This window comes from Callorhinus ursinus, unplaced genomic scaffold, assembly GCF_003265705.2.
Source record: "Callorhinus ursinus isolate GAN/ISIS: 27379988/994484 unplaced genomic scaffold, GSC_fseal_2.0 scaffold122, whole genome shotgun sequence".
Lineage (NCBI taxonomy): Eukaryota > Metazoa > Chordata > Mammalia > Carnivora > Otariidae > Callorhinus > Callorhinus ursinus.
In genome coordinates, this window is record NW_027397184.1 from 748,543 (window position 1) to 772,244 (window position 23,702).

Here is a 23,702-nt window from a genome sequence, read left to right on the forward strand (position 1 = left end):
CACGATGTTTGTGGCTGGAATTGAGGCCTACCAGCTCTCACTTCCTTAGCTGACTTCCTTCCATAGGCTGAGAAGGGACCGTGTGTGGCCCCTGCTGCCCGGCCCGTGACAGGGCCCAGAGTGTGTGCCGTGGACGGCAGGGCGAGGCCTGACGGTCCTGACCAGAAACATACCCTCGCTCTGTTTTGGGGCCGAAATCCAGGTGTGGGCAGGGCGGCGCGCCCTCCGGAGGCTCTAGGGAAGGAGGCTTCCTGCTTCTGCCAGGTGCTGGTGGCCCCCAGTGTCCCTTGGCTTGTGTGGCCCCTCTCCAGTCTCTGCTCGGCCCTCATGCAGCTCCTCTCCCATCTCAGGCCGCCCATGGGGTCGGCGGGAGTGAATGAGGACTCAGCCCCGGGGTGGCCTGGGTCTCCAGCATGTGGGCCCGGAAGACTGGTCTGGGGGCCCCACGGATGCACTTAGGGGTCTGGCCTCGCTGCTCCCTTGCTGGGTGACCTTAGAAGTCATGTCACCTCTCAGAACCTCAGGGGCACTGTCCTGAAAGTGGTGTTTTGTGAGGACAGGCTGAGCTCAGGTGCAAGTGTGTCCCACGGCCCCACATCTTTCTGTCCTTCAGGCTTTGCTCTCCTCCCCGAAGGGGCCTCCTGCCTGCTGGGAATGGCCGTGTCTGCACTGCCCGTGTTCAGGCAGGCGGGGTGGGGTCTTGGCTGCTCACAGCCACGTGTCAGGCCTCTGAGCAGGCCAGGCCTCCAGGCTGGTTGCTGGGATGCGGGGTCAGATGAGACCCATCCCTGGAGCTTAGAGCAGATGGAGAGGGGGGTGGCCCGCTGCTGCCTTGCACTTGGCTTTGGACGGGCCTGTGCCCAGAGGCTCCCCACCTGTCTCCTTGCTTTTCTGTCTCTCCCCACTAAACCCGGGGACAAGGTTGGGAGGGGAAAGGAGGCAGGGCTAAAAATGATGGGGCAGGGTTTTGAGGGATGAATAGAAGTTTGCTGGCCAGAGAAGGTTGCAAGTGCAGTGTGGGGCTCCAGGGTGTGCTGTGAGGAAAGCAGGATTGGGACCCACTCTCCATATACCCTGTCTGCCCGAAACCTTGGGCCGAGATGAGCCAGGGTGTGCTGAAGGGAAGGGGGGGACCCCGAAGGCTGGCTTGGTGTGCTCCAGAGCTGCGGGCCCTAGATGCTTAGGAGAAGCGCTCTCGCTGGTCACGTGGACTTCCGTGGGAGCGACTGGGCCATCACCAGGAGGTCTGCTCATTCAAAACAACTTGACAGGAACCTTGGAGTCGCCAGTACCCCAGGTGCTCCCAGAGATGATGAGATTTAATCAGTTTTTATACTAAAAATTTCAATTTAATAACAGACTCGTTTAAGTGGAAACTGGGGCTCAGGTTCTCATGCAAAGTGGTGCCTGGTTGGAGTGTGGCGGGGCGCAGCCGTGGCGTCTTCTACTTGACAGTGGTGAGGAAGGTGGGCTTCTGTGTGAGGCCAGGAACCGGATCCGCCTCTTGCTGGAGTCCTAGACTCTCAGCCTCTCGATGCTGGAAGCTTCCCTGCAGGCTGGCACCAGCGAAAAGCCTCCGGGCGGCTGGAGAGTGCGGCAGCAGCTCGGCCAGGCGTGCAGGCTGGGGAGGCTCCGAGCACACACAGGCCCAGCGCAGCTTGGGCGCTGCACGGGAGCCAGGAGATGCTTCACGATGTGTCATCTGCGCCCGCCTCGGGGCCACTCTGAAGTCACAGGCTCGCTGGGTTGAAAACATGCTCGGAACGTGCTGTTTTATTGCTCCAGAGTTGGGAGGAATGTGGGTGTTGTCTGTCCCCAGCGCCCCCGGGCCCTACAGCGGGAGCCGGGAGAGTACGCCAGGCCAGGATGCTTCTTAAGAGCCTGCCTCCTCGGAAGCCCAGCCAGCGCCAGGCCCAGCCACCTGCCCCTCGCCCCTCGCCCCTCACCGGGTGCCCGTGGGGAAGCAGTGTCCACGGAGGACAGAGATGTGGCCCTGAGCCCATCTGGACTCATCCCAGAGGCTGTCCCCAGCTCCCAGAGCTGGGCCAGGAGGGGCCCCCAGACGTTTGCTGTCCTGCAGTCCTGCAGGGTGTCACTGGAGGCCTTGGACAGGGCCCGGCCTCCCGAAGAAGCTGCGTTGGAGGCCAGGCCCTCACCTGTTCTCGGCTGGTGACTCTTAGCAAGCTCCCTGGGGCCTCAGTTTCCTGCCTGAAGAATAGGGCTCATTGCCCCTCCCTTTGTAAGTGGGTGAAGGGCTCATGATGTGCGTGAAGCACTGGGCAGGGGTGGCTCCCAGCGGTGCTGGCTGTGGCCGTCATGCTTGTTGTCACCTTGGTCCTCCTGGGGCCGACTCCATAGTCGCGGGATGAGGTTTTCAAAGGTGAAGTGTCAGGCCCGTGACCCAAGGCCTGGGGAGCGCTGGGCTCCTGGTGCCAGGGGCTCGGTCTGCGAAGTCTGTGGTGGGGTTTGGCCGTGGTGTTAGAGGGTGTCGGGAAGGAGAGCGTGGCCTGAGGCTGCTCCCAGCACCCCCCGGCCCCCGTGGCCACGTCCATCCCTCGGGTGTGCAGCATTCGGGGCTGACGTCACCCTGCCCCGAGAGAGGAGCTGCCTGGGATCCAGGCAGAGAACGTCAGTGTCATGTAGAAGCAACAAGGGCTGACCCCGGGGTCCCCACGCCCTGAAACGTCGGCACGGGGTCCATCACGCCAGGCAAGCGCAGAGAGCCAGGATGGGCCTCAGTGCTCAGGGCCTGCAGGCGGGAGTCAGAGCCTTCCTGGGGTCCCCCAGCCCTGGGGAGGCAGGGGCCTCTCTCCTGGCCAGCTTTGGCCTTTCCAAGGGGCAGGATGGAGGTGGCAGTGAGAACCTCATTCCAAACCTGGTCCTGACCTGAAAGAGAACCACAGAAGGGGGACCTCCTTGGGTTTGGGGTTTGGGGTTTGGGGAGAGTGGGGAAGCCCCTCTCCTGGCCTGTCAGTATTTTGGGAGGGGAGAAGGCAGCCACACGGAAAGAACAGAACCACGAGGCCGGTTAACGAGTGAGGAGCTATCACGGGGAGAGACCCGTTTGCTGCGCGCTTGCCGTGCCCTCCGTGGGGAACTGGAGCGCGGCCCCTGGCGCCGCGGTGTCTCATAAGCTGTGTGCGCGTGCGCTCACTGTCCAGGCTCCTGATCTACGGGGAATACTGCAGCCACATGGAGCATGCCCAGAACACGCTGAACCAGCTCCTCGCCAGCCGGGAAGACTTCAGACAGAAGGTCGAGGTAATGGGGGCTTCCCTCCTGGTCCCCCGTTCACCGGCCCCTTGCTTGTCCATTTTGTGGGAAGGTGGACACCAGGGTAGTAATGGGATGGTTTTTGTAGATGTTTTTCTCGATGATTTTTTCCCCCCTTGGGGGGAAACAGGTGCAGGTCACTGTCCCAGGCCCGAGTCCCTTGGGTGCATCTGACCCCTGGGCCAGATCCGGCTCAGCAAGGGGCTATGACTGACCCCTGACCCTGGCCTACACAGACCCCGTGGGGACCCCAGATGATGGACATTTGCTGGGAGCCAAGGAGCCTCCCTCCCGTCACTATCCCCACCCCTCGCTTAGGGCCAATCTCTGGCACTTGTCCAGTTGCCCATGTGGGCCCCTCTCCAGGACCCCTTCCTCATCCCGCTCGTCAGGGGCAACTGAGCTGCTCCCTGAGGCTGGGATTCCTGTGTTGTATTTGGCCAGTCAAACCCTTTCCAGAGTGAATCCTGGTGCAGGGCCCTCTGTTCTAGCAATGCTGGGAGGCATGTCTCCTGGAGATGCACGATGCCCCTCTGTGTCTGGGAAATGTCCTGAGGGTGGCCCTGCCTTGGTATGAGCAGGCTTCCCTGAGGGTCTCTAGGCAGGCCAGGGCTGGCTCCGAATCCCAGAGCCCTCGGGTGCCCACTGCAGACTCCTGAGACTACAAAGCGGCAGCAGGATGCTGCTGGGAAGCCCACCCCTTGCACACAGCTGGTTTGGCAAGGGTCAAGTGTGGGAGACACTGCCCATTTGGTGATCCGGGCCACGGAAGGACCGGACACCTGGGCCCCAGTTCAGAGCTGAGGTCTGCTCACCCCCACCACTGCCCTTGTTGCGGGATGGGAATGTTGGGGCCCAGCAGCCCTGGCGAGGGTCTCCATCCCCTTCTGCTTGCCTGTTGCCCAGGAATGCACGCTGAAGGTCCAGGACGGGAAGTTTAAGCTTCAAGACCTGCTCGTGGTCCCCATGCAGAGAGTGCTCAAATACCACCTCCTCCTGAAGGTGAGGCCATGCGTGTGCCCGCTGGCTGCCACCGGAGAGCGGGATGGAGGCCCAGCCGCCTCTAGGGGTGTGGGCGGGGCCCAGATGGACCGCCGTGAGAGACAGGCCAGCAGATCTGTTCTCACAGCCTGTGTGGTGCATATCAGGAATGTTTATCACAGAAAACAGACAAAGGGAATTTGGGATTGAAATCCGTAAGAGCCAAAAACCTGAGAGACAGAAACGTGTCCCCAGACCAGGAGTAAGAGTAGCCTGGAGTGGGTCACTTAACCCAATCTCTAAGCTTCCTGGTAGGCATGGTAGAAGTGGAAGTAGGAAGTCCTTCTGGACAGACAGACCTGGGGGAGACAGTGGTTTCTGTGTGGCGTGAGGCTCTTCGGTGAATCTGCCTGTCACCTGTTAGCCCGGAGCCTTGCTTCGTGCTGCTTTGAAGTGCTTCCCATTACCCAGCAGGTTCGGGGACACTCCATCTCGAAGCAGTGTGTCCCCTGGGCGAGGGCTTGCTGTCTATGCTGGGTTGGTCAGCTGAGCCAGAGCCTGGCCCAGTGGTTGGGGACTTGGTCCTGACGGTCTGGCTCTGGGCCCACACCCTGTGCCTGGTGGGGGCAAGGATGGAGGCCCGCATCCCCACATGGTGACCCGGGACTCCTCTCTTGCACGTGCAGGAACTTCTGAGCCATTCCACCGATCGGCCCGAGAGACAGCAGCTCAAAGAAGCGCTAGAAGCCATGCAGGTGGGTGGGTAAACTGAGGCAGGGGAGGGGCTGAGCCAGTGTGGGGCCTCACATATCAAGTCTGCATGCTTTGACCGGAATTGGGCTCACCAACAAGCCTTGTTCTGTGACCGGAGATGCAGCTTTTCCTGGGAAGACAACAGGCCGAGCAAGGGTGGGGTGGTGGGTGGGAGCCACCCCAGGACAGAGAAGGTGGGTGGAGGGGGCTTTAGGCACTCGCCCCAAGCGTCCAGAATCCCTAACCTGGCCTGACCCATGGCGACTTCCCTGGGTCTCCCTTCCTCCTGCTTTCCCAACCGTCCACCAGGGCTCTTGCCAGGTCCCAGGCGCTGGATTCAGTCTGGGCCATCTGGACCCATACTGCCCACTGCGCAGGCCTACGGCTTTTGCTTCTGAAATGTCCTCCCCACTCAGCCATGCTGCCTCCTCTCCCCTTCCCTATGTCCATTGGAAGCCCACAGTGCAGGTAAGTCCCTGGAAGGAGAGCTCAGCTCGTGCCCTCCCCTTGCTCTAAAACCTTCTGTGGCTCCCCACTGCCCCCTGAGTCGGGCTCAGGCTCCCCTCCTGGCACACAGATACCCAGATGCCTGGCTTTGCTGCTGTGTTTGCCACTAATACCCTAAATTCCAGGCAAGCTTGGTCATTCCCATGCTCCTGTATGTGCTCCGTCCTTTCCTGTCTCTGCTGGCTCAGGCTGGACCTCCTCCTTGTCACCTGGCTGTGTCTTGCACATCCTTGGTCTTTGCAAGATGACATTTCCCAGGATTGCCCCCACCTTGGGGATGGTTGTGCCAGGGTAATGCCGTCACCCCTTTGTGCCCATTGCTCCCTGATCATGGTCATCTGTGTCCCCAGCCGAGCACAATGCCCAGCACGGGGTAGGTTCCCTCAGCACTGCAGCTGGGCAGGGGGACGACAATGTCCCCAGCACCTCCCAGGGTGAGCGCTAACCTCTGTACCCTCTTGGATGAGCTCCTTCCAGAGGGCAGGGGTCCGTCTCCATCTGTGGCTTTGAGCCCATCACCTGGCCCTTGGGTGGTCTGTGCTTGGGGAGCATCGCTGATGAGCCAGGCCCATCCTGGAACATTTCTGCCTCAGATTCTGCCCCACCAGTGGGCTTCGTATAGGAATGGGCAGGAGGTGCTGGAGGGGGAGGCTGGAACTGGCTCCCCACCTCGGCCTGGCTCAGGGATTCCACCCAAGGCAGCTTGTCCTGCTGGGCAGGTCAGTGCCTCCGGCTGGGTTCTCCGGAACAGGGCTTGGGGTCCCCTAGCCCCCTGGCCACTGCCGGCTGCCTGGATTGCAGCGGGCACTGCCCCCTGGTGGCCGGCAGGAGGTCAGCCGCGTGTGGCCCTCCAGAGCTAGACTGCAGGGTGACCCGGTTCTGCCCGGCTCCGCAGGAGTGGAGACCCTGCCAGGGGCCCAGTTCCTCTGAGCTGAGAAGCAGGGTGGTCAGGTCTAGTTGGCTGTTTTCTTCTAGTCTGAGCTAGAAGGGGGTCGAGTGGCAGGGCAGGGAGAAGCCGTTCCAGGAGGCGGGGGCTTGGGGTGTCTCGCCCACTGATGTGAGCCGTTTGGGGTTGGTTTTACGTTCCTGCCTCAGTTTACTCGTGTGTCAGGTGGGGTTTCAAAGGCTGCCCGCTGTGGTGGCTGGTGGCAGGTGCTCTGGAAATGGGGATGGGGATGGGGGTCGGCCTGCTGACCTCTCCCCCGCCTTCCATTGTTTTTAGGACTTAGCGATGTACATAAACGAAGTTAAACGTGACAAGGAGACCCTGAAGAAAATCAGTGAATTTCAGAGTTCTATAGAAAACTTGGTAAGTGTGGCTGATTCTCTAGAGAGTGGAGATGACTTAGGATCATACATACGCGTTTCAAAAATTACTTCCACAATCTCGGTATTAAGTAAGCAGGCGGGTAAACCTACTCTCTCCGTCTGGATCGGGGAAGCAGGTGCAGCTGTGTACAGAGGTGGCCTGCTCGCCGAGGGGCAGGGTCTGAGGGAGGAATGGTATTGACCCCCCTCCCTCCCTCCCTGGCCTGGACCGAGGACAGAAGGGCTGTGGCTCCCAGGGCGGGGAGGCAGCCTCCCAAGGCTCCTCACCCACCTGCAGCTCCGCTCTCCCCGGGAGGGTCAGTGGGGAGAGGGTTTGGCCGCTCTGTCTGGGAGCGGCCCTCGGCTTCTCCCCTCTGCTCCCTCCATTAGGCAGGGCTGACGCCTCACAGGACCCTCTCCCCAGCCTGGTTCATCAGAGGCTCAGCCTTGGGGTGTTGGGTGAGCCACTGTGTCCTGCCGGGAAGAGATGGGCCGTCCCAGAAAGCAGGCGCTTCCTTGTCTGCCAGCCTGTAGCAAGTTCTCAAAGATCTGCTGAGTATTTCAACCATGCTTTCTGTACCCCAACACTGTTGACATCTGGAGCCAGGCCATTCTTTGTTGTGGGGTCTGTGCTGGACGTTGTAGGGTGTTGAGCATCCCTGTCTGTGCACCCCACCCTCGGGGGGGGTCCCAGACATCCCCTGAGTACAGGGTTTCCCTGGCTGAGCACTACTGGGTTAGCCCCAGATACTTTTAGTGCCTGGCGGGGTCTGGGGCTGTCTGTCTCCCCCTGTGATCCTTGATGCTTTCTAAGGGCTCTGTGATGCAAGTTTTGGGGTTCTTTAAGTTTTCAGATACGAATCATCGTGTTCCTTAAATAACAAAAAGAACACAGTGGTGGCGAGCAGGTGTGGACTCGTCCTGGGGACAGGGCGCATGCTCAGCCTGGGGGTCTCTGCCGAGCCCAGCAGCAGCAGGCGGAGGAAATGTGGGGTGCGGAGGCAGGCTGCCGAGCAGGGTGCTCACTCCACCGTGTGTGACACTGGAGCTGTGCTGCTCTCAGCCTTGGACCGGCGGCTCCCGCAAAATTCGGAAAACTCAGAAAGCTGCCGAGAACTGTCGTCATGGCGCCACGGGTCCAGCCCCATTACCGTGCTGGAACATTCCCTCCTGGCCGGGTAGACCGTTTCTTTGCAAACCATGCAGGGAACGCGCCTTCTGTGAATCAGAGCAGAGGGGAGAGACAAGCCAATCTGAAATCGCAGCAGACCAGAGAGGGATCAGACTCGAAGCCTCTTCCTGTGGAGGACGCCCCTCTGGAGGCCACCTCACCCCGCCCGCCCTCCATCTCATAGGCCCTGTTTGTTCTCTTCAGCTTGGTTTCCCAGGGTTAGGCGTCCGGCCCTTCCTATCAGGGCCCGGCTCTGGGCTCCACACAACGGTGGCCTGTTGCCATGACCCACGCCATCAATCGCCTCTTGTTCCCGTAGCGCTGAAGGGAGTGCTCAGTGGGGCTGGGGCAGGGCCCATCCCCCCCATCCTCTCCTATCCCGACCTGTGCCCCAGCCAGCAACCACGGGCTCGCTTCGCCCAGTTCTGCCTTCCATGTCCGCGGGAAGCATGCCCGCTTGGGTGCCAGCCCGCCACCCTTGCTCTCTGTGTAGGTGTGGGGCAGCTGGGCCCCCCTCTGGCTCTGGGGCTGACCGCCTTGCCCTTTTCTTTCCAGCAAGTGAAACTGGAGGAGTATGGGAGGCCGAAGATCGACGGGGAACTGAAGGTCCGGTCCATAGTCAACCACACCAAGCAAGATAGGTGAGCGGGCAGGTGGCCCCGGGCTGGGTGGCAGCCCCTTGTAGTCGGGCGCCTGCTCCCTAACAGCCTGGAAACAGCTTGCCCACTCAGCCCTGTGTTCTTCTGCTTCACTCACTTCCTTTCTGCTCAGGGACACAGTCCCTGCCACGTCAGCCAGTGGCTCCCCTGCCCATGGCACTGGGCTGGGTTAGAGGGCAGCCAGAGGCCCTGGCCTGCGAGCTCCCAGGCTCCCCGGGGCCACATGGGCCCTTGGCCACATGCCTGCGAGGGAGTGCCCAGGCAGGCAACCGGGAAGGCTTCAGATGCATGGCCCCTGCTTGTTCAGAGCTCTCCATGTGCACCTGCTCTGTGCAAGGCCTGGGGCTGTGGCTGGGGCACAGGCCTCCAGAGCCCTGTCCCTCTGGGGCTCCCATCTAGTGGGGGATGGAGCATGGAGGCCTGAGGAGCCCATATGAGCCTTGAGCCCTGGGAGTGGGTAGCCAAGGAGGGCTTCCTGGAGGAGTTGCGTGGAGCAGCTGAGACCTGCTTGGGGGTCAGAGTTGTCAGCCGAGCCCCACAGTGGGAGGGGGCCCAGGCTCGGAGAGGGGCTAGCCCTGCTGCTGCCCACCCCAGGCACACTCTGGCTGTCCTGGGGCCTCAGAGCACGGGGCACTGGGCGTGCTGACGGCCACCTGGCCACACTGCTGGGCCAGGTACTTGTTCCTGTTCGACAAGGTTGTCATTGTCTGCAAGAGGAGAGGCTACAGCTATGAGCTGAAGGAGGTCATCGAGCTGCTCTTCCACAAGATGACCGATGACCCCATGAACAACAAGGATGTCAAGAAGGTGGGCCCCGGACTGCCTGCTGGTGACGGCGGGGCCTTCTGGGACCGAGGGAGGAGTGGCGGGGTGGCCTGGGGAACAGGGTGAGCAGGAATGGAAGTCAGCCCTGACCCCGGCTGGGTGGCTCTGCTGTGTGAACGGGGCTTCCCTTCTGTCACCCTCGTGTCACTGTGCTTTCTGTGCGGGGCAGCCCACTCTGTGCCTAGCCCAGCACTTCCCTGGCCCTTTGTCTTTGAATCTTCCCTGGGGGTGGGCGTCATCTGGATCACTGCTCCTGGGTGAGGGGGCTGAAGAGCGGCTCTGAAGAGAGCCAGGTTGTAGACCATGGCCCCTGATTTCAGCCCGCATTGCCCCCTACAGTAAGCAGGCCTTCCCCCGGACGGGGGCTCTGGGCAGGCCTGACAATGGGTTGTTAGACACTGACGTCCAGCCAGTGGGCCAAGGCTGCTGGGGGGCGGGGCTGGGGCTGTTGGGGGTGGGACCACAGCTATGTAGGGTGGAGCCACAACTCTGGAGGGTGGAACCGTGGATGCTGGGGTGTGGCTGCCACCGCCTTTGGTGCAGTCCTGCTTCAGCAGAGGCTACTGCACCCCAGGGCTTGAGCATCTACTGTGTGCATCCCTGGCTAGATTTGGGGGCCAGAGCCAACGTGCTAAAAATCCCAGACTCTGGACTTCAGAGCTTGCAATGTAGAATGCAGGTTCCACCTGGAAGGGCTATTGGAGGTGACCCACTCAACCCTGCCTGAGGTCTGAAACAACTCCTGAGGCTTGGGGTCAAAGCTACAGTCCCTCCAACCCCTGGCACCTCTCCTCTGGGAGGCAGAGCCTTGCCCCTGGCAGTGCTGAGTCCCGGACTGTGGTACCTGGGGCCGGGCCAGGCTTAGTCTCTTAATGACCTGTCTCCCCCTTTCCTCCCCTCTCCTCATGCCTCCTAGTCTCATGGGAAAATGGTAAGCACTTGGGTCCTCCTTTGCTTTCCTCCCCTCGGGGCCCAGCCGGCCCTTCCTGTCTGAGCCTGAGCGGCAGTGGAGACCGCGGGTGGGCCTGAGCAGGGCCAGGCTCCTGGCTGCTGCTCCCTTTGTCCTGCTCCCTGTACCCTCATCAGGATGGTGGTGTGTATTCATGACCACAGACTGCCGCTACAGAGGGTGGGCATGAAGGCCCACCTGCCTGCCCTGGTCCCACCCTCTCCCATTCCCCTGAGGCGAAGGACCGCAGGCTGTTTTACAGTGAGCAGGGCTTTGGTGTGTTCTCACGGATCCCTTCACCTTCCTGTCTTCCCTCCCTCCCCTCCTGTCTCCTTCCCTGGCTCCCTTCCTCCTTCCTTTCTCCCTCCATCTTTTCCAACACAAAGGGGCTCAGACTTTCCACGCTCTTCTTCCCGGGCCCCTTCGAAAGCCCCTAGAGATGGCCTGGCCTGTCGGTGGTCAAGGCAACTGTGGGCCGGTTCTGCTGCAGGCTCTCCCAGCCCATAGCCTTCTCCAGCCTTTGGTTGGGTTTGTTTCTGTTGTTTTACTTCAGAGCAGTGAGCTTTTTAGCCTCACATTTAGGAACTGAAAGTGGGTGGACCAGGGTGGTGGAAGGGCCCCAGACAGTTCTGAGCACAGGCTCCCTGGGGACCCCACTCGGTCATAGACACGGCCCTGGCTGAGCCTGCAGAGAGTTCAGTTGAGGGTACACCTTGCAGCAGGAGGGAGAGGGGTCCCACGACATCTTGTTAGAGGGGTGCGTGCACACACGTGCATACATGCACATGCATGTGTATGTGCAGGTGTAGGCATGAGTACCTGGTACACATACACACATGTGCACATGCAGGCACGAGTACCCGGTACACACAGATGTACACATATGTGCACGCGCAGGCACGAGTACCCAGTACACACGATGTACACGTGTGCACACGCAGGCACGAGTACCCGGTACACACAGATGTACACATATGTGCACACGCAGGCACGAGTACCCGGTACACACAGATGTACATATATGTGCACACGCAGGCATGAGTACCTGGTACACATGCACATGCAGGCACGAGTACCCAGTACACACAGATGTACACGTGTGCACACACAGGCACGAGGACCCGGTACACACGTAAGCACATGCAGGCATGAGTACCTGGTACACACACACGTGTGCACACGCAGGCACGAGAACCCAGTATACATGCACATACACACGTGTGCACACGCAGGCACGAGTACCCGGTACACACACTTACACATGTGTGTACATGCAGGCACGAGTACCTGGTACACACACTTACACACGTATGCGCACACAGGCACAAGTACCCGGTACACTCACGTACACACGTGTGCACATGCAGGCATGAGTACTCGGCACATACGTGTGCACACACAGACACAATACCCACTACACATGCACGTACACACGTGTGCACACGCAGGCATGAGTGCCCGGTACATGCATACACACACGTGTGCACATGCAGGCACGAGTACCTGGTACACACGCATGTATACATGTGTGCACACACAGGCGCGAGTGCCTGGTATACATGTGCACGTGTGTCCGTGCGCCCCAGGCCAGGCCAGCTGCCAGCCTGTCCCCTTCTCCTCCCACAGTGGTCCTACGGTTTCTATTTAATTCATCTGCAAGGAAAGCAGGGCTTCCAGTTCTTCTGCAAGACCGAAGACATGAAGCGGAAGTGGATGGAGCAGTTCGAGATGGCCATGTGAGCGTGGGGCAAACCACAGCGTGGGGAACGTGGGAGCCCCAGGGGGAGTTTGTCTGGGACCCCCGCAGGCGGGGCTGATTTCAAATGCCCAGAGACCAAGACAAGCTCTGTCATCCTCAGACCCCAGGCACACCTTGGTAGCACCTTTGCTGTTTTATAATCTGTCTGGGGCCGGTGCCCCTCCCTCTGGGACACCTGTGGCTCCGAGGCTGAGCCTGGCACAGCTGGCCAGGGGAGCAGTGAGGGGCCAGGCGGCTGTGTGCCAGTGACACCTGGTGACCTGGGTCCTCAGCACCTTATGGGCAACTTTGGACCGTGTCTCTTTTGTGAAGGCACGGGGCTCTTTTTCTGTGAAACCTAGAAGGAGCCCTCAATATGTCCAACAGAGAAAGGGGATCACTGGGGTCCCCAGACACACCGGGCCCTGCGGCCAGAGTGGGGTCCTGGAGTCAGGCAGGCCGGGGGCCTCTGGGCAGGAGCGCTCTCCTCCCTGGTAAACACCGTGGGTTCCGCCTCTCACGCCTGGCCCTGCTGGCTTTGTCGCCTCCCGTGCATCGGGCCCTTGCGCCATCTGATTGTGAATGCAGTCCGAGTGAATGCTGGACATGTCCCCCCAAATACTTCCAGGTGCTCATCCTGAGCTAAGCGCGTTGTCTCTTTAGATTTTAAATGTCAAGCTTGCATACGGTGAAATCCCTAAGGGTACAGTGGCTGAGTTGTGACAAATCCTGCAACTGCCAGAAACCCTTACCATCCTCCTAGAAGGCGCACCTGCCAGGATGGCACGCTTGTCAGCCCTCACTCAGACCCTTGTTCTGCCCAGGGTGTCGGGGCAGGTCCAGCCTGAGGCCTGGCCTCCTGACCTCCGGCGCAGCCTGCTCCTGAGCCTGGCTGGCCCCTGGGTCGACCCCGCTTTGGTGGAGCTCAGGGAGTCTGGGCCTCTTTCCCTCCGGTCAGGTCCAACATCAAGCCAGACAAAGCCAATGCCAACCACCACAGCTTCCAGATGTACACTTTTGACAAGACCACCAACTGCAAAGCTTGTAGGATGTTCCTCAGGTGAGGATGCTGCCTGCCCCGGCCCCTACCTGCCCGCCCTCAAGGGAGCCTGGTGCTGCATCTGTCCTGTGTACCCCTCACCCTGACCACACCCCCACCCCCAGGCCAGCCCTGTGCCGGGCCCAGAGGGGCTGGAGAATGTTCTTTCAGTGTCAGACTATCCAGGCCCTCGGGCATTCCGGATTGAGCTGGGAGGGGAGGGGGCCGTCCCTGTGGGTGCCCCGGGCCTGCCATGCGGGGAGGCAGAGCAAGGCCAGGAGAGGTCTGGGAGGAGAGCCAGCACCAGGTGGCACGTGAGGGCGAGGGTCTCAGCAGCCCAGGGCTTCTAGATCACCCAGGGCTGGGTGATCTGTGGGGCAGATGGCGAGGTGGGGCTGGTGGTCTTTGGGCCTTGCCATTGGCTCGGAGTTGTCCTCACTTCCCTTCCCCGCCCCCCTCCATGCAGGGGCACATTTTACCAGGGCTACCTGTGCACCAGGTGTGGTGTCGGGGCGCACAAGGAGTGTCTGGAAGTGACGCCTCCCTGCAAGATCAGTGAGTACCGACCCCCGTTCCGCCCGCAACACACAAGCCTCCAGGGCTGCTCCTCGGGGCCCCGTGACCCACCCTGAACTAAGGGTCCTGTGGCTCACAGCTGCCCCGGTACTTCCTTCCTGGCCCAGCCGCTTTCCTGTATTCCTCCTTTCCCACCATCGAGACCTCACGGAGCAGGGATCCGATGAAAAAAACCAGGGCTCAAAGAGGGGAGGACACCTGCCCCGGGTCACACAGCACCCAGAGGCCCTGCCTCCTTGCCAAAGCGCTCCCTCCTCACTAGGGGGGCTCCCGTGCTTCTCTCTGCCTCTTTGTACCCCCACCCCATTCCGGTGGCGAACTTGCAGAACCTCCACCCCAAAATGGGCACAGAACATTCTTGGCAGTTGCGTGGACGTTTCTGATCACAGAGAAACGCTGGTTGTGACTGTTCCCTTACCCCTGGTTCTCCTGCACTCAGACAGGTCTGGCCTTCCTGAGCCACGCCTTTAGCCACGTTGGCGTGCCCACATGTGCACACATGCACGCATGCACACGCTCACGGCACCTACAGGACTCCCATGCTCTTCGTGCCCGCGTGTCGGGGGGGAAGCTGAGGCTCAGGAGGGGAGGGGACCCGACCCCCCCGGCTGACATCTGGGCTGCCCAGGCTCCTCTGGCAGATGCGTTTGGGGGAGTACCCCACCTGCAACAGCTGGACGGGCAGCCAGAAAGCCCGAGACGGTTCTGAAGGCTTCGGAACCGCCACAGGCAGGGCTGGCTGAGCACTGGATCGGGTGGGGATGCTGCAGCATGAGCCTGGCAGTGGGGGTACCTGCTGAGGGTCGGCTCTGCCCCCTGCACTACACGTGGGTGCCCCCGATCCTCCCACATCCCCCTGGGACGGTCCGTTGCCCTGCATCCACACTCGGGGAAGCTGCGCTCAGAGACGGGGTTAGCTCACTCCGGATAGCTGGAAAACCGTATCAGGCCTGCTTGTCACGCTGAGCCACCACCAGCAGAATAGAAAATTTTGTCTGTTCTTCATTTACCGTGACTGCTGGCCCGGCGCCCTGACTGCGAGGAGGGTCCGACAGGTCAGGCAGACCCCCTCCTCCGGCCAGAGCCCATGGGCACAAACGCGGCTTTTCAGCTTTGCCCAATGATACCGCCCTCTGGTGGCCGTGTTCTGTCATACGGGTGACGGGACAGTTCACGTCTTTAGGCTTTTTTTTTTTCTCTGATCCTCAAAGTAACATAATTACCAAAAATTTGGGGACAAAAAGAGAAGAAATGGAATACAGAAGAAAGTAAATATCACCCCTGAAATTATAAAGAAATAACCAAAGGTGATGTTTGATATATTTCCTTTCAAGCTTTCTATTTTAGAATGAATTTTTCTGGGTTTTTAGTCTCCTGATTATTAAAAATACTCATTTCCCATAGAGAACTGGGGAAGCGTAGAGAAGAGTAAGGGAGCAGATCATCCACACGATCCCGCCAGACAGACACAACCACCATTCACCGATGCGCCCTGTTCCCTCCGCCGCACACGCCCATCTCCCCGCCCAGTCTCTTCTCATGTTTGCATGCTTTCCATTGTGCCTACACCTGGGGTCTCACCAGACGGGCAATTTCGTGTCTTCCATAAGCTGAAGTTATCCTGGGCATCCACCCCATGTCATTGAGAGCCCATGTTGGGCACCTGGTTTTATTCCGGAGAGTCCCACACTGGTCTGGCACTCTTGCCGTTTGTGCTAGGCTTGGACTCTGGGCAGTGCCTGTGACCTGCAACGAGGCAGCTTGAACTGTGTGTTGCCGCCGGGGCCAGGATGGCCCAGAACGGCACTGCCTCCCCCCAAAGAGCCTCTCCCCGGGGAAGCCTTGCTGCTTCTCCTCCACACCTGGTACCCACTGGGCCCATCGCCTCTGTTCCATAGGGGCTGTTGGTGACTGTCCAAAGCGGTGTGCCACCGTGAGTGCCACATGGTGTTAAGGTCACATTAGCCACGCACGTTAGCCATTGTGGTCCTTGCTTCGCCCGGTGGAGGAGTGACGGCCCCGCTTGTCGGGTGGCCGGGGCCCAGCCGGGCACTGCTTCCTCCTCTGAGGGCACCCTGAGGCAGGCAGGGAGAACCTTTGGGACGTCTGACAAGCGGAGGTGCCCTGTGTCTGGGAGTGAGTGCGTGGGCGGATGGGTGGTGTGCGTCCTGACAACCTCTTGTCACCTGCCCGTGGCAGGCATCCCTAATCAGGCGTGGAAGCTTTGCCTTTGAGCTCGTGTTCCACCCGGGGATCTCGGGCAGCTGCTACCATCAGAGCGGAGTCGGCCCTGGCGGGAAACCTGTTTGCCAGTCTGTGTTCCCCGGGGACCCCCGACTGCCAGAGCTCCGAGGGTGCCGGTGGAAGTAAACGAGGGACACTCGTGGTCGCTGGCTGTGCTCGCGTGGGTGGGAGCCCACTCCCCAGGGGCTTGCTGCTGACACCTCACATGCTTCCTTTTCAGGTTCTCCCGCAGACCTGGTGAGTCCTCCAAACCGTTCCCTTCCTGCCACTCTGCACCGCACGCAGCCCTGTGTCCCCGAGCCAGAAACCCCTGTTGTTCCTGATCTCACCGCTCCTGGGCTGGCACACAGGCCCCTGGGGCCTTCAGTTTCCTTCGTGGGCCTCAGGAGAGATGGGTCCCTGTGCACAGGAGGTCCTAACAGGGCTCCGCTTGCCCTGTGGCTTGCGGGTGCCCAGCTCTGTGACAGGCATCCACCCACTGGCCCCCCCATCCTGATGGGGCTTAGAGCCCTCTGTGCCGCTGACTTAGGGCAGACGTCCCCACCGTGGGGTCTTGTCAAATTAACCAGCACTTACAGGGTGCTCGCCAGGCCTTGTGTGTGGTACAGAAATGCCCTCCTGGAGGAGGGAAGAGCTATAGCATTCGATTGCATGCAGCAGGACACGTCCCCGACAGAGATGACAAGCCTCAGGCTCAGAGCAGGGAGGCCCCCAGGGCTGGTGTGGTCAGGGCAGCCTTCCTGGAAGAGGTAGGAGTTACTGGTGAGAGATGGATATCCCGGGGCCGTGGAGGGGCACCGAGGTGGAGGGTGTGCAGGTGAGAATAGGGGAGGGCTTGTCACAGGTGCCTGTGGCACTCTGGGATGTGTCCCTTTCCTCCCCCTGCTTCGTGCCTCGACCCTTCTCTCTAGGGAGGTGGGGGGGCAGGGGGTGTCGATGCCTGGGCCGCCCTCCCTGATCACTGTGGTTTGTCCTTGCCTTCCCAGGACGCCTCTGGAGCAGGACCGGGTGAGTCTGTGGGACTCGGGCCCTCTCAGCTGCCATCCGGGTCCGTGGTCACTCTGGCGGCCAGTCACGGTGGCCCGTGTGACTGCCCAGCCTCGCCTGGCCTTCTGGGCTCCAGGCTCCCTCCACGGCCACGTCCCCGGGGGTCCACCATAGTGTCTGATGAGGGCCCAGCGTGCAGAGGGTCAGGGTCCTTCCAGGGGGGGAGCGCTGCAGCCGGAGCCCCCCCTCCATGGGGTGGCCTCAGAGGGCCGCTGCTGTCACTTTGCCGATCTCCCCATGTCCTCATGCCCCCTGCTTTGTACCATGTGGCAGGAACGTGGCTTCTAAAGGTTGAGGGTGGACAGCGTCGTGAGCCGAGCCGTGCAGTCTGAGCTGTGCTGGGCCACCGTGGCCTGATCGTCAGGAAGCAAAACCAGAGCCACGCTGAGGCCCGGGACACCCGTGTCGGGGCCAGGCCTGCAGATGGGCCCATGTGCAGCTGGTGGGGTCAGGGCAGGGCTCGGGCCACAAGTGCCCTGCAGATGCCTGCGGGGCCCAGCCGGGACCCCGTTTCAGGCCCAGAGCCGCCCCAGCCAGCTGTGTGTGGCCTTAGCCAGGCCCTGGGCCTCGATCGCCCCTGGTCCCCTATCTCTGCCTTGAGGGGTACCCCGTGTCCTGCTCCACACACGGACTTTCAGTCACAGATTGGAAAGGGGTCTGGAGGAAAATACGGGAAGTGCCACTTAAAGTAAGCGGCCGCTGCCCCGTATCAAGCCCCTGAATCTGTTAGTCCCACGGTTTCCTTAGGACACTTAACAAGGGGACCTGGGGTCTCATGGGAAGAACTTAGGGTCCCTCACCCAGGAGCCCTGGGGGGCCGAGGTCAGTGGTGGGCGGGCTGCCGGCCAGGACCGAGTCACTGAACGAGGGGCCCCCTCCTGCCCTGTGCCTGCAGGTCCCAAGATGGTGGCCACGCAGAATTACCACGGCAACCCAGCTCCGCCCGGGAAGCCAGTGCTGACCTTCCAGACGGGTGATGTGATCGAGCTGCTAAGAGGCGACCCCGAGTCTCAGTGGTGGGAGGTGGGTCCTGGGGCCCGGAGGGGCAGGTCTGGGGGTCAGGGGCCATCCCCGGTGGAGGGAGGCAGGCTGTGAGCAAGACCTAAGTTCTTTCCCAGGCAGGAATTCCAGGGGTCCCCAGCCCTGTGTTCCTTCGGGGTGTCTGCTTTCACGGGCCGAGTACGGCATCCCCTCCCGATCCCCTCCCGTGTGCCTCCTGCTGGGGTGCGTCCTGCACACCCTCCCCAAGGCTCTGCCTCGGCCCCGCTGTGCCCACCTCCTGCCTGCCTGCCCAGTGCAGGTCAGAACTGCAATGGAGCGATCAGGCATCGTGCTGGCCCCGGGGGGGTGGGGGACACTGTGACTGAGAGCCATCACCTTCCCCCACGGAGCTGCTCTGTGGTGGAGCAGAGACAGGCGGGGACACAGTGTCCCGGGATGGTTACGGTTCTGAGCCATGAAACTGGTCTGTGAACAGGCCCACAAAGGCGGAGCCCTCCTGCGCCCACCTGCCCCTGGGCACCCGAGACCCACGGGGGTCAGCGTGGTGCCACGGGAGCTCGGGGCACTCGGCCCAGCCTGGCCGACTGGGGGTGACTGAGACCTGCTTCGAGTGCATGTTGGTTATGTTCCTGTGATTGTTACTGCCATCACTGTTTTGTGATGGTCCTTTGTCACTGCATACTTACTGATGAATTTATTGTGCTAGACCACGCCTTCACATAACTGGAGATTCGGAAGGTGCAGAAGGGGGTCTGCAGCATAAAGTCTCTGTCCCACTCTGACCCCAGCTGCCCAGTTCCCTGGCCCAGGTGTCCCCAGAGCCATTGGTCCTGGCTGGCCTTGCGGAGAGGCTTTGCCAGTGTGGAAGGGGGAGCCTGAGGAGGGGCGGCCAGGAGGACTTTGGGAGCCCTGGCCCCTGCAGACCCTCCCAGAGTTCTATCAGGTGCCCCGGTCCACACGCCCCTTTCGTGTGAGAAGCACCCTGTAGATGCAAGGACGGGAGAGCAGCTGGGGGCGCAGCTCTAACCCCAGCAGGTCTCTCCACTACTTCGCGGGGCTCAGTGTTCTCATCTGTAAAGTGGGGACGCCACCCACCTTCCTGACCTGCGGTCATGAGGTCAGCTGAGGCTACAGCAGGGAGTGCTGCCGACACGCGCTCTTCTTAGGACCCGCCCTCACCCCGTCCTTAGAATAAGCTGAGCCGCACGGCAGTGCCCACTGTACCCACTCCCACGGGCCCGGCCCGGCCCCTGTCGTCTGTCTCCTTCCAGGGCCGGCTGGTGCAAACCAGGAAGTCGGGCTACTTTCCTAGCACATCCGTGAAGCCCTGCCCCGTGGACGGAAGGGTAAGCACTTCCCACAGAAACTTCTGGAGCGCAGTGTCCGGGAGGCTGGGGCTCCTGAGGGCTGTCTCCTCACTCGGGGCATCTGGGCTTGGTCAGCACGTCCTTGCTAAGTAGCCATTGCTGGCCCCGGAGCTGGGGGTTGGGGGGCCGAAGGGCAGGGGGTGCCCTTGGTCTGAAGGGCTCAGCCGGTTGGGTGCTGCATTTCTCGTGGTTTTAGAAACACAAAAATGGGCATTTCTGCAGCAGTCATAATGGATGGAAGACCAAAAATGTCGCCTTTCTCCAAATTTTAGGGACTGTGTAAGTCTTCTGGGACTATTTTACAGCCCCAGGGAGGAGAGGACTCCCCTGAACATTAGAATTCAGAGCTAGACTTTAGGATATTTGGAAAAAGGTCTTTCATCTGAGTAGTATGGAGCAAATCTTTCTCTGTTACAAAAGGCATCAAGCAGTCAGTCATGAATAATGGAATTACATTCACTCACCCCCTAAAAAAGGCATTTAAAAGTGCTGGAGGGAAATTTCTCCAGAGGGAGCAGGAGGTGGGTCCAGAACACCACGGGAGCCCCGGTGCACCCTCCAGGCCCCGCCTGGCCTCTGGCCCCATCTGCCAGCGTCAAGGGGACCAGACAGCGGAGGAGGAAGAGCATCACTAACTCACTGGGTGGCCCGGGGCAGGTCCCATCCCTGCCCTGGGCCTCAGTTTCCCCATCTACATGGTGAATGAGGTGGAAGGGGTTAGGTAGTCCATGAGGCCTTGCCTGGCCTGTGGCACAGTGAGGGGAGGCCAGGGTGGGGCCTCTGGCTGGTGAGGGGGCGGCGTGGAGTCTCGAGGCTGCTTGGCCAGCGTGTGGCCCGCCACCTGGAGGAGAGGCTGCCGCCGGCCAAAGGACACCTGCCCTTGGGGCCCTGAGCCCATCTGTAGAAAGGAACTCTAGCTGTAGGATGTGCTCCTCTCCCTGCTGGGACATTTCCTGCAGCCTTCGGTCACCTCTCCTTGGGGATACGCGCCCTATCAGTCGGGCGCTGCACATTCAGTCAGACCCACTGGGACCTCGCAGTCCAGTGGCTCTGGGGCTAAGTCCACAGATACCGCAGCAGACAGTGCTGGGCCCGATCGCAGGGCCCCTCTGGCCCCACTCGGGACAGGACATTAACCCGAATGTTCTCTCCTGCCAGCCGCCCATCAGCCGGCCACCATCCCGGGAGACCGACTACACCGCCTACCCCTGGTGAGTGGGGCAGTCGCGGTGGCGCCGTGAGCCCGTGAGCAGGCCGGGAGGGGTCCCCCGGCTGCCTCTTGCTTGTGTCCAGGGTGGCTGAGCCCTGCTGGCCGTATGTCTCTGGGAGCCTGGGGGAGTCTCCTCTGTCCCTGAGGCGGGTTTTCCCCATCACGAAAACAGGTCATCGGGTTATCATTTGGGAGAACGAAGCCCCACGTTTTTTTTTTTAACATGAGCTGCGTCATAGAAAATATAGGAAAGTGGGATATTTAGGCCAAATGTGTAATCACACACGTATGCATGGAGCGACTCGATGAGAACCGTGGCGCTGTTGGGATCAACGAGAGCATGAAGGCGGACGATCCAGGAACAAGTCCCAGAGACAGGTCAGCTCGGGGGGCCAGCTCTTACTGGTCTGCCTGCTGGCCCCCCCAGCCTGCCTCCAAGGGCCTGCCTTGTGGTCGTAGCTCCCTGTGTTCTGCGTCCTGCGGGCGGCTCAGGTGTGGTAAACCCCTACCCCAGCACATCTGGCCTTGAGGTTTTCCTCTGGGGGCTCACCCTGTGCCCAGGGGTGCGACGCCCACCCCCCACCCCCCGGGGTCCCGGCCTCTTCCGCCCCTGGGCTTGGCCTTCCCCTCCCAAGCCTGAGATGCCGCAGGTCTGTCCGCCCAGTGCCGTGTTCCTCGCACTCACGTCCAGGGTCGAGGGTGCAGGACTGGCCTGTGATTTTCATTTGAGGGAGTGACAGAGAAGCTCCATTTCCTGCTGTAGGTTCTATCTCAGCTGCACATTATTTACCGCAGTCCCCAGTCGGCCTGGCGGGCGGTACAGGTGCCAAGGGGTTTGTTTGGGAGGGGGCAGTGGGCTCACCTGGCTGTCTCCAGGGTGGGCTTCGCTTCAGGGAGGCGGCAGTCTGTCAGTCTGTCCAAAACCCGTTAATGGCGATGTCTGCGGGCCCTCGTGCATTGCAATGAAAGTAAAAAGTCCACATGAGTGTTTATTTATGACTTGCTTTTCCAACAGCGAAAACTTAGAAATTGGTTCTAATGCTCCTGTTGCTCGAGCCCCTCTCGCAGACCAGGTTCTGTAGAAAGCCCCCGGGGGCCAGGCTGGGGTCTGGGGGACTCATTCCTCCCCACGACGATGTCACCTCGCGAGTGCCCCTCCTGCAGGGGCTCAGGTGGCTCATGATGCCCATCAGCGCTGTTGCAGAGGCCTGGGTGTCCTCTGGGCAGTGCCCATGTTAACCTCCGGCTTCGTCCCACCTGCTAGGTTTGCGGGCAACATGGAGAGGCAGCAGACCGACAACCTGCTCAAGTCGCACACCAGCGGGACCTACCTAATCAGGGAGCGGCCGGCCGAGGCGGAGCGCTTTGCCATAAGCATCAAGTACGTGGTGGCCTGGGGAGCAGGGAGACCTCTCCCCCAATGGCACTCTGAACCACGAGCCCGCGTCCCTCGTGGGTGGGGGTGGCCATGGACTTCATTGCCTGAGGCAGGGACCCTTTTGAGATGAAAGCCTGTCAGTGGGTCTGCCCAGCGTGGGACATGTGTGAAGGCCCTGCCCAAAGACACGGGGTGGGCTTGGTTCCACGTTTTTCAGGTTGCGGGCAAGGGTACTATGGGAGTTAGGGGCTGGCAGCCCTGCTGGTGGGCTTTGGAGAGAATGGGAAGGTCACACTACTATGGCCTCGCGGCTTCAGCCAGTGGCCTTTGATCTGGTTGTCCTCTGCCCAGAAGCTCTCCTCTCGTGCATCTGCCACCACCCCTTCGAAAGAAGGAGTCTGCCTGGTGGCTGGGCACCATCGGCATAGGATGCCCACTGAACATCTTGGGTCAGGCCCCTGGCAGCCCACGGGCCAGCAGATAGGGGCTGTTGGCTCTGATGACCCCCAAGGTCTGGTCTGGTCAGCTCTCGACTGCCACCCCTCAGGATGGCCTGTGTCTGGGGAAGGCCTCCACTGGTCTGCTGGAGGTCAGAATCCCACAAATGCTTGGAGCATGAAACAAGCCCACTGGCTCTAAAGTACTGGGAGCAAAGGAGACCAGCGTCGGAAGGGACAAATGTCCAGTGCAGGAGCTGGACGTGGCCCGGGTCCCTGGTAAGCAGGGCCTGCGCCCCAGCTGAGGTTCCTGCACACCTGTTGTGGGCCCGGGGAGTATTACGGACAGTGACAGCGGAGTGCAGGCCGAGGGGCAGGTCTGTGGTGCGGGCAGCCGGCCAGCACCAAGCCAGGAAGGGCAGAGACCACACTCCCCTGATGGGAGTTCACACGGCACCTTCTGGGTGCCTGGCCTGCAGGGCTCCCCCGTGGGGCTAAGAGCGGCCCAGGAGCTGGGGGTGGGGTTAGCACCCCCCCCTACCCCCGCTGACTTTCAATCCCAGAGAAACCGTGGGTGGTCTACAAAGCCCGCCTCCCCCCCACGCCAACCCCAGGAGAGGCCACTGGCTGGATTGGATTATCTGCCAGTTGTTTGTTCCATTAACCAATTTCCAGTTGTTAAACCAACCTTGCATTCCCGGAATACCCCACTGGGTGTGGTACAGAGTCCTTCTTAAATATTTGGTTTATGTAGGCATACACGTGGGGAGAGATTCAGCTTCCTGGTGGTTTGCTGAGGACTTTTGCATCTATAGTCATAACGGTTGTTGGTGTGTTTCCTTCTCTTGGGGTGTCTGTCTGGCTTTGGTACCAGCCGGCGAGGGGCTGGAGCGGTATTTGGGGAGCAGGGGGTATGAGGAGGCTTTTCTGTAAGGTCACATTTGAATGGAGACCCGAGGATGCAAGCCCAGGAGGTGAGGATGGTGGGGGGCAGCCCTGGTGGGCTTGTGCTTGGCCTAAGTCATGACCTCCACGGCCCGAACACTCTGCCCAGGTTCAATGACGAGGTGAAACACATCAAGGTGGTGGAGAAGGACAGCTGGATCCACATCACAGAAGCGAAGAAATTTGAAAGCCTCTTGGTATGTGATCCTGTGCCTCCTGTGGCCTGGTCCATGGGTGTCAGGGGAGGGCCCGGGGGTCCCACTGCCACCAGACCAAGAGAAGAGGCCCCCTGC

The 23,702-nt window shown here is 60.8% G+C and overlaps 1 protein-coding gene across 1 annotated transcript in view; it reads left to right on the forward strand.

Annotated features, from left to right (window-relative positions):
* The window catches only part of VAV2 (vav guanine nucleotide exchange factor 2), a 151,029-nt gene that overhangs the window by 118,147 nt on the left and 9,180 nt on the right, over positions 1-23,702 (forward strand). The window contains exons 10-25 of the mRNA XM_073889918.1: positions 3,162-3,261; positions 4,180-4,275; positions 4,941-5,009; positions 6,737-6,823; positions 8,549-8,634; positions 9,327-9,459; positions 12,053-12,162; positions 13,123-13,224; positions 13,670-13,758; positions 16,244-16,260; positions 17,010-17,031; positions 17,966-18,093; positions 19,344-19,418; positions 20,598-20,650; positions 21,914-22,030; positions 23,519-23,606. Coding sequence (XP_073746019.1) covers positions 3,162-3,261; positions 4,180-4,275; positions 4,941-5,009; positions 6,737-6,823; positions 8,549-8,634; positions 9,327-9,459; positions 12,053-12,162; positions 13,123-13,224; positions 13,670-13,758; positions 16,244-16,260; positions 17,010-17,031; positions 17,966-18,093; positions 19,344-19,418; positions 20,598-20,650; positions 21,914-22,030; positions 23,519-23,606 — 1,372 coding nt within the window. The remainder of the gene's footprint in view (positions 1-3,161; positions 3,262-4,179; positions 4,276-4,940; positions 5,010-6,736; positions 6,824-8,548; positions 8,635-9,326; positions 9,460-12,052; positions 12,163-13,122; positions 13,225-13,669; positions 13,759-16,243; positions 16,261-17,009; positions 17,032-17,965; positions 18,094-19,343; positions 19,419-20,597; positions 20,651-21,913; positions 22,031-23,518; positions 23,607-23,702) is intronic.